An 8,523-nucleotide genomic window follows, 5' to 3' on the forward strand; every position below is an offset into this window, starting at 1 on the left:
CCTCACCGCCTGTGCCCTCGGGCAGGTTGCTGTGCTGCAGGTGGAGGCTGAGAGCCTTCACCAGCTGCTGTGTCCTAGGGGGGCAATAATCCGTGCCCACGGAGGTCTGGAAGAACTGGCTGCGCAGCGCGGGCTCGCCTAGGACCACGTGCGTCCGCAGTTTCTCGTGAGGCTGGTGGCGGCTGGGTGGCGAGGTCGCGGGTGGCGGCTGTGGAACCACAGGACATCTGAGAAGTTTCCCGGTGCGGGATGTCCCGAGGCCAGGTTGGAGGGGGAGCAGGCGCCATGACTTTGGTAATTCGCGCCCTCTCAGCCCCACCTCAGGACACGGGAGTCTCCACCGCTGCCTCACTGTACAGACAGAGCCCCTGGGAAGGTGAGCGGTCCGGAGCCTGCTCTTGGCGAGATCAGGCGATCCGTGATTAATGTCATGCTCACCCCCCCTTCGGGGCCTTGCCGGATCTGCCCCGGAAGCCCTTTACCCCAAGGAGCCTGCCACCCTCTGGCCTCCTGCTGACCTGGCCGTGGAAGAAGCGCGTGAGAGTGGTCAGGCTGCCCGGCCCGGGGCGCCAGTTCCCTTCCAGGATGTGTGATGGTGGGGTCTGGTCGTGGTGAAGGACAGAAGGCCCTGCCAGCGGTAGGGCAGGTCTGAGCGGCTCTGGGAGGCTGCTCATGACAGAGCCACTGGGAAGCCAGGGTGGGGGGGTCCAGGGGAGTTGGGGGTGCAGGCTGCAGGCTCCCACCTGGCTCGTGGGCATAGAAGTGATCAGCCATGCTGGTCCTGTGGCGGAAGAGGCCATCTCCAGGGCGAATATTCACACAGTGGGTGTTGGCGGATGCCTTGGCCTTGTCATAACTGCAGATGGGGTGTGTGGAGGGCATCTGATCTGGGCTCTGAGTCTCTCAAGAAAAGGGTGGGGGCAGGCTTCCCCTATGGGAAGCAATGGGGCGACAATGATGGCAGCCCAACAGCGGGCCTTGCCTTGACTGGTGGGGAGCTTCTGGCACAGGATGGCCGAGGGCCTCGGGCACCTGGTGGGAGCCTTGTCTGCCTTGGCGTAAGCTGCGGCCCTGTGTACCTGTCTGGGGGCAGGCCCTGAGGCCCGTAGGCTTGTTTCTGCTCAGAACACACGGGCCCATAGCCAGTCTTGACGTCTCCCATCTTCACACTGGAGGAGGCCTGCGGGGGGAGAGGGGCGGAAAGGCAAGGCCGCCGGGGCCCCATCACTGCCCCCCAGCAACACAGCCCAGCCTCGATTTACCCTCTTACACATGGAGGCTGGTGGACTTGGCAGAGCCTGGAACTGTCTCTGGTAGGAAGTCTCATTGTCCTGTCCTCTCTGGTCCCACTTGAGGGGATTGGGACCCCCTGAGGATGGTGACAAGGACAGAGAGCAGGATTGATTCCCTGCAGCCAGGGATTTTTTTTTTTAAAGATTCATTTTAGGTCTTCCCTGGTGGCGCAACGAGTTGGGACGCAGTGCTGAAAGCTAGGCGCATCCGCTTCATTGTGAGTTTGATCCCCACTCCCAGAGGTGTCCACAGGGCGCGGCAGACCTCTCCTGGCCCGCCCGCTGCTCCCCTCAGCAGTGTACTTCATTGATCTGCCTGTTCTGCTCCCCGCTCTGTCTCGGGTGAAGCCTCTCACCGTCCCTGCACCCCTGGCTTGTACCCCAGTTCTGTAGACACAAATAAATCTTTTTTTTTTTAAGATTTATTTTGCTTATGCATACAGGAGCTGGGGTGTAGGACAGAGGTGTGGGCGTGAGAGGATTCACCCGGGACAGAGTGGGGAGCAGAACAGGTGGATCGACTCAAACACACTGCTGAGGGGAGCAGCGGGGAGACAGGAGGGGTCTGCTGCGCCTTGTGGGTCCCTCCCTGGCCGGGGATTGAATTCAGGCTGCAGTGGCTGGTGACAGTTTGATAGCACTGAGACTCAACCCCCTACATGCGAGGGAGGCCCTGAGGTGGGATTCTGCCTGACTAGCCTAGCCTTGCCTGGGGACTGCCTGGGAGTAAAAACAGCAATAACATCTTCTGCGTAAGTACTGGACCATGTACCTCACCCTGGAGGCTGTATTATCTCCTCCCACCACCACCATTTTACAGTCTCTACTTTGAAGAAGTCAAAACTTTCGAGAAAACACAGAAATTGCAAAACCAGGACTCAACACCCAGGTCTGACAGTCCCTGAGAGTAGCCTGGAGGGGCTCTGCCTAGGGCGGTCAGCCAGCAGGCGCCCTGGGGCCGCAGTCGGACAATCGCTCACTGTATGTTCTCCGGGCTCCTGCTGTGCCACCAGCTCCTAGAGACGGGGACCCCTGACTGTGCCCATTTCCCAGATGAGGAAACAGGCTGGAGGGTCCCTGGCTGCTGGTTACTAACACAGCAGCGCTGGGGTTGGGGCTACTTAGCAGGCTTGCCTGGCCCAAACCAGCATTCATTACTTCTGCCCAGCGCACCAGGGAGCGTCAGGCGCTGTTTGTTCCCACTCTGTGGTTGCAAAAATGGAGGCCCAAGAGTCCAGGGCCTCTCAGCCTCCGCACTGTGCATGTTTGGGACTGGACGGTGGGGAGTTGTCCTTGTGCACGGTGGGATGTACGGTGTATCTGACCCCACCACCTCCTCCTAAGCCTCGAAACCAGAATGGCCAGTGCCCGAGGCCGGAGACTCGCTGAGTTGAACAACTCGTCCACAGAGCCCCTGGCGAGCGCTCACCGCGGGGGGTGCGAAGCTGAGGCCACGAATCGTGGGGCGGGAATTGCTCCTGGTACGTGGTGGGCGGGATGCGCAGCTTGGCCGGGTCGCCGGGTGGCACGGAGTCGCGGTCGAAGATGAGGCGCGCGCCGCGTATCCGCTCCCTGGCGCGCGCGGGCAGCTCAACCCAAGCGTAGTCGCTGCGCACGGTCGGGAGGCCGGTTCCGGCGCGCGCGTCCGCGTGGAGGTGCAGGTGGCTGGCCTGCATGTCCCGCGTGCGTGCCCGCGCCAGCTCCCGCTCCTGCTCCCGCCACTGCTCGGTCGCCAGCGGGGGCACAAACGCTCTGTGCGCCTCAGATCCCTGCTCCTTGTCAGCCCAGGCCCGGTCCAGCTGGAAGAGGGCCGAGCGCAGCTGCTGGCATGGCCGCGAGCGGGTGGCGACCGGGTGGCTCGGGAAATCCCGGTGCGAGGTGGAGTGCATGGCACCCAAATTCAGGCGCGGGTCGGGCCCCAACATGAAGTGAGAGGCCTTGAGGAAGTCCATTCTGGACTTCGGGCACGGTAGGGGGGTGCCCGCGGCCCTCCCCGCAGGGGGCACCACCTGCAAAGAGGCCGAAACACAGGACTGAGCCTGTGCCTGCGAGAACAAGCCCCTGCACCTGCTCCGCCAAGACCTCATCAGAGGCCCCGTGCGATGTCCCTGGGGAACAGGGCGCTGCTCGCAGGAATGGCGAGGTACCGTGGAAGGCCCTTGGAGGGGCCCATATTAAAACAGACCAAGAACCCGCATTTGTAGAATTGATGGGTCTTGCAGGTGACAAACAGCAGTGACTAATTTGCAGAATAAGACACAAAATACTATGATGGGGGCTGGGGGCGGCTGCAGTTTTAAATAGTGTGGCCATGGGAGGCATCACTGAGTTCATAATCAAGCAACAACCTAAACAGGTGGGCAAAGAACATCGGGTACTTGGGGGACTAGCTCTTCCGGTGGAAGGAACAGCAGGTGCAAAGGCCCTGTGGTCGGTGCAACACGCACTGCTGAGCATAGTAGAATTTAACCCGTGTTCTAGTTCGTCTGATGACGGAACCCCCTCCTCACCCTCTTTCGGTCCTCAAGGTCATGTCTCTCCCGCCATGTCTGGGGACCCACTTCTGCCCCTCGTCTAACCCTAACTGCTGTTTCTTCTGGGCCAAACCCCTCCTCACTCATCTTTCTGCCTTTTGCAATTGTCCTGGGCCCTGATTAGTCTCCTGGGTCTTTTCCTGTCTTCAAACCCTCTGAGGCTTACACACCTCCTATTCACTTTTCGGACCTTCAGCTCTGGGCTCCCAGCACCCCACCAGGTGGGGTTCCCCCCTCTTGGTCTCCCCCAGCCTCCACTCTGCCCCCTCATAAATGCTGGTCACCAGCACCTCTGGCTCAGTCTCACTCCTTGCAGGACACGCTCCGCACCAGCTGCAGCTACTTGCTCGTGTCAACCTCTAGGAAACATACATCAAGAGTTTTAACAATTTTTTTTCAATGTCTAAATCTGATGTTTTTTGAGGACCATTTGCCAAATCAAATATTGAGAGTGGAGGCTTCAACTATCTTATGGGAGACTCTGACAGCCGAGACTAGCCACATTACCCTGTAACCGAGTTCCTCATCAGCAACCAGGATCGCATACCCACCTCGAGGGATGCCATGGGGCTAATGCTTCCTAGGAACTGAGCTTGGTGTGGAGCAGACCCTCCAGGCTTCTGTTCCTGGGCTCCCAGAGGATGATCACATGTTCCTTTCAAGGCTGCAGCCATGCGTGGCCCAGCCCTGCTCATTGTGACTCAAATCGCTTCCCCTGGCGGCACAGTCACAATGGTCCTCCAGCAACTCGGGCAGCTGGGCGAGAAGCCCGAGGTCAGTGGGTCTGACCTCCTGAGAGGTCAGGCTGCCTCCCGAGAGCCTCAGGGAGTCGGGCTTGGCTTCTCATGTCTGCTTTGTCATTGAGAAAAATGGCCCGTGGAGATGTCTGCTTCAGAAGGGAGCAGCGGGACCTGATGCCATGGGCTGCTGGAGTGGGCTGCTACCCTTTCCCAACTTTCTCCTGCTCGTTTCCATCCAGACCTGCCCGCCGGGACGGGCCGACTCTCTGAGTCCCTGCACCCTCAGGGCCACGCACGAGACGCAGCCAGACCAGCAGGACCACACGTGTAGCTGGAAGCTCAGGCCTCCCGCTGGCAGGAGCCGCGTCTCAGAAGGGCGCAGACTCGACTTGGAGGTGGGGCTCGGGGGCTCCGGGGTCCTGGGGGTTTGAGGAGCTTTGCTCTGTGTTGGAAATGTGACTTTATTTCTTGAGAAAAAGCAACAACAACAACAGTAAAGGAGGGAATGGGGAATTAGTGCTTGATGGAGACAGTTTCATTTGGGGAAGGTGAAAACATTCCAGACGGAGGGTGGGCGTGGCCTGGCAACATGCCAGCTACGTGTAGCTACTGAACTGACCGTTCTGGTGGTTACCATGGCAAATACATTGTGTGTTTTACCCCAATAAGCTTTTTTAAATGGAAAAATCAACTTGCATAAACAACTGATGCAATAAAGATAGAAGAGTGTTGAGCTGTCTCAGTTGAGGATACTCCAAATCAGTCTTTCTTTTTAAAATTTGAGGTGTGGGCCCTCCCTGGTGGCGCAAAGGGTTGGGGTGCAGCACTGGAGGCTGGCTGCATCTGCTTCAGTGGGAGTTTGATCCCCGCCCGGTGCTGACCCCCAGGGCGCAGAGACCCCTCCTGTCTCCCTGCTGCTCCCCTCAGCAGTGCATTTCAGTGGATCCGCCTGTCCTGCCCCCGACTCTGTCTCTGGTGAAGCCTCTCACTGCCCCTGCACCTCTGGCCTGTACCCCAGTTCTGTGTGAATGAATCTTTAAAACAAAGTAAAATAAATCGAGGGGTAATCAGCATATAACATTGTGTCAGTTTAAAGCTGTACAACATCCTGCTTTGATACATTGTATTACTACACGATTGCCTCTGTAACATAACTTGTTACATGACAGAATGTCATTTTTCTAGTTTTTTCTTCCACATTTTTTAATTAAAATTTTGTTTTCTTCTTTGCTTTATTGTATTTTATTGTCTTCAATTTTATAATTTCTTTTAATAACTTGGAACTAGACTCTTAGCAAAGTTAATGTTTATAACATAGTTTTGTTGTCTGTAATCCCGGTATTTGGATCTCCAGGATTTACTAAATTTAAGTGAATTGGGTTTTTTTTAGATTTATTTATTTATGCACACAAGAGCCGAGGTATAGGACAGAGGGGAAGGGGAAAGCGGATTCACCAGAGACAGAGTGGGGAGCAGAACAGGCAGATGGACGAAGTACACTGCTGAGGGGAGCAGCGGCGAGATAGGAGAGGCCTGCTGTGCCCTGGGGGTCCCTCCCTGTGGGGTTCGAACTCTTGCTGCAGGGGCTGTGGACAGCTTCATAGTGCTGAGATTTAATACCTGCACTACCGGGGGCCTGAGCAAATTGCTATGCCCACTATTTTGAGATCCCAGCCCCTGCCCCTAAGCTCTGCCATCACCCCCACCCCAAGGACTTTGGTCCAGCCAGGCAGATACAAACCAGGTTAGATTTCAGCCTAACCCTCCTGCCTGCTGGGAAGAGGAGGTCCCTTGAGGTAGATCCTGGCTGCCATCAGAAGCAAGGGGGAGAGGAAATTCTAATATCAAGGATCTTAATTATTTTTATCAAGATGTCTACGGTCATCCCTCTCCTGCCCACCTGTGACTATCCAGGTGCCTCTCTGCATATTTCTCCTTTTCCTAATAAATCCGGCCTTTCAAAATGTAAAAAAAAAAAGGAGGAGGAGGAGGAGGACATCTAAGGAATGAACCAAGGCTAATGCCGGGGTTGACTACAGGACAGCCGGGACTCACCTGAGCCAAGGAGAGTGGTCACTGTTGTGGCTGGACAGTGTTCACTTTTTGCCCGGGTTCAGGGCGCCGACGGGAGGGGGCTTGTTTTGTCTGTCCCACTGTGGTCACAGAACGGCCTTGTCTGGTGTGGCGTCTTGTTTACGTGCAGCAGGAGAAGCAGGGCTGAGCCTCCAGGCAGCCGCAGCCGCAGCAGCCCCAAGGCCGCTGTGCAGGCCAGGCCGGCTCTCCTCTCTTCCTGAAAGGTCACGCTCAGCCCTAGCTGGGCGCCGGAGGACAGCGGGAGCGCGGCCACTGCCCGCCGGCTCACTGCTGATCCTGGGACCTGCAGCAGGTCTAGCAGAGGGCAGGGGCCCAGCAATGCCCTCGTGGCTGCCAGGCCGTGGAAACTGCACAGCACGCAGCAGCGCACTCTCCGCCCGAGGCCGCTGCTCTCTGCACACTCTGGCCCTGGCTAGTTTCCCTGCTACAGAAAGTATCTCTCTGTGGGGCTTGGGGGCTCACAGGCTGCCTGAAGCCAAATCTTCAGCAAGGACGGCGGCGGTTGGACATGTGAACAGTCTCTTGGGATGTTATGTGGAAGTTCAGGGAGCCGGAGGCTCGGGCACATGGGGGGGGCTGTATGGAGGGGGCCGAGATGGGGAGAAATGGATGAATCTAAGGGGTATTTTGTTGCGACATGGCCGGTGCTATGTGGGAAGGGAGAGAGATGAACATGATGTTGCCCAGGTGTGTGGCAGGTGGCTGGCACGGCTGTACCCTAGGTGGGGGCGAGGGAGAGTGAGGTGTAGGGAAGATGTGAGACTTGCTGAGTGCCAGGGGGCTTGTGGGATGAACAGGGGAAACTTTGAGGGAGGAGATGGAAACAGGAGACAGGTCAAGATAGCAAAAAGCTAGTGCCATAAGCTAGGGAACAAAGACAGTAGAAACTGTGGGTCTAAAGTGCCCAGGAGAGATTGACAGGAGGTGGCATGAGAAGATGATGTTTGGAGAGATGAGGAGGGAGCGGTGCGGGTAGCTGGGAAGAGAGCATTCCAGGCCGATGGGGACACAAAGGGACAGAATGTGCAGATCTGCAGGGAATGGAGGAAGGCACCTGCCTTGAACAGAGCAGAGGCAGGAGGAGTAATGAGAGCTGAGATCAAGAGGAACGACCTTGCGACCTTGCGAACCAAGCAGCTGATCCATAGCCTTGGTCACTAGGGAGATGCAAAACGAAGAAACTGTAGCTACCTGAGCTACCGCTGCACACCCAGCAGGAGGCTACTTGGGAAAGTCAAGGCTGAACTGTGGAGAAACTGGAACCCCAAGTTTTGCTGGTGGAATGCAAGATGGTGCAGTCGATAGGGAAATCAATCTTGGTGGGGCCCCCAAGTCAGCCTAGAGTGACCATCTGACCCAGCAATTCCACTCCCAAATACAGTCTCCCCATTGTTACGGTCATTTTAGATTTTTAAAAAATGAAATGGGTCGTGTTATCTTAAAATTAAAAAAAAAATTACGATATATCTGCATGTTGCACAAAGCTCATCAGCTACAATATGATCAAGGATGAACACTCGATCTCCTTTCAGTCAGCTACCCTTCTGGAGCAAAGCTGGCCACCAGATGCTTAGCTGTTCTTCCAGAATGGTCCAGCGCGTTTCCGTCCTGCGCTTTTCCGTACCTTTCCCAATGCCTTGCAGGACACAACAGTCCACGTGCCCACTGCACACCATGCAGAAAGGGCAAAGATATTCAGAAGAAAAAAATCCTCCTTTGCATATAGTTTTTGGGGCGACTTGGTGAACTACCAAAAGCCAAGCGTCGCGGGGACCCGCGGTCCGGCGGGAGGAGGACAAAGGCCACGCGTGGAGACAAAGGGCCGCGGCCGCGCCTGCGCAGAGCGCGCCCCGCCCCGCCCCC

General features: G+C 56.7%; 2 protein-coding genes across 2 annotated transcripts in view; one reads left to right on the top strand and one right to left on the bottom strand.

Moving 5' to 3' along the window:
• LOC101633507 (chromosome unknown open reading frame, human C19orf45) overlaps positions 1 to 3,244 on the bottom strand; it is a 4,591-nt gene extending 1,347 nt beyond the window's left edge. The window contains exons 1-6 of the mRNA XM_012729535.1: positions 2,722 to 3,244; positions 1,263 to 1,408; positions 1,080 to 1,180; positions 744 to 856; positions 519 to 628; positions 7 to 208 (exon numbers count right to left, since the gene is read on the bottom strand). Of these exons, the coding sequence (XP_012584989.1) occupies positions 7 to 208; positions 519 to 628; positions 744 to 856; positions 1,080 to 1,180; positions 1,263 to 1,408; positions 2,722 to 3,244 (1,195 nt within the window). The remainder of the gene's footprint in view (positions 1 to 6; positions 209 to 518; positions 629 to 743; positions 857 to 1,079; positions 1,181 to 1,262; positions 1,409 to 2,721) is intronic.
• Positions 3,245 to 4,498: 1,254 nt separating this feature from the next.
• PEX11G (peroxisomal biogenesis factor 11 gamma) overlaps positions 4,499 to 8,523 on the top strand; it is an 8,988-nt gene continuing 4,963 nt past the window's right edge. The window contains exon 1 of the mRNA XM_004688976.2: positions 4,499 to 4,600. Coding sequence (XP_004689033.1) covers positions 4,499 to 4,600 — 102 coding nt within the window. The remainder of the gene's footprint in view (positions 4,601 to 8,523) is intronic.

Source organism: Condylura cristata, unplaced genomic scaffold (genome assembly GCF_000260355.1).
Source record: "Condylura cristata isolate star-nosed mole 26May11 unplaced genomic scaffold, ConCri1.0 scaffold00025, whole genome shotgun sequence".
Lineage (NCBI taxonomy): Eukaryota > Metazoa > Chordata > Mammalia > Eulipotyphla > Talpidae > Condylura > Condylura cristata.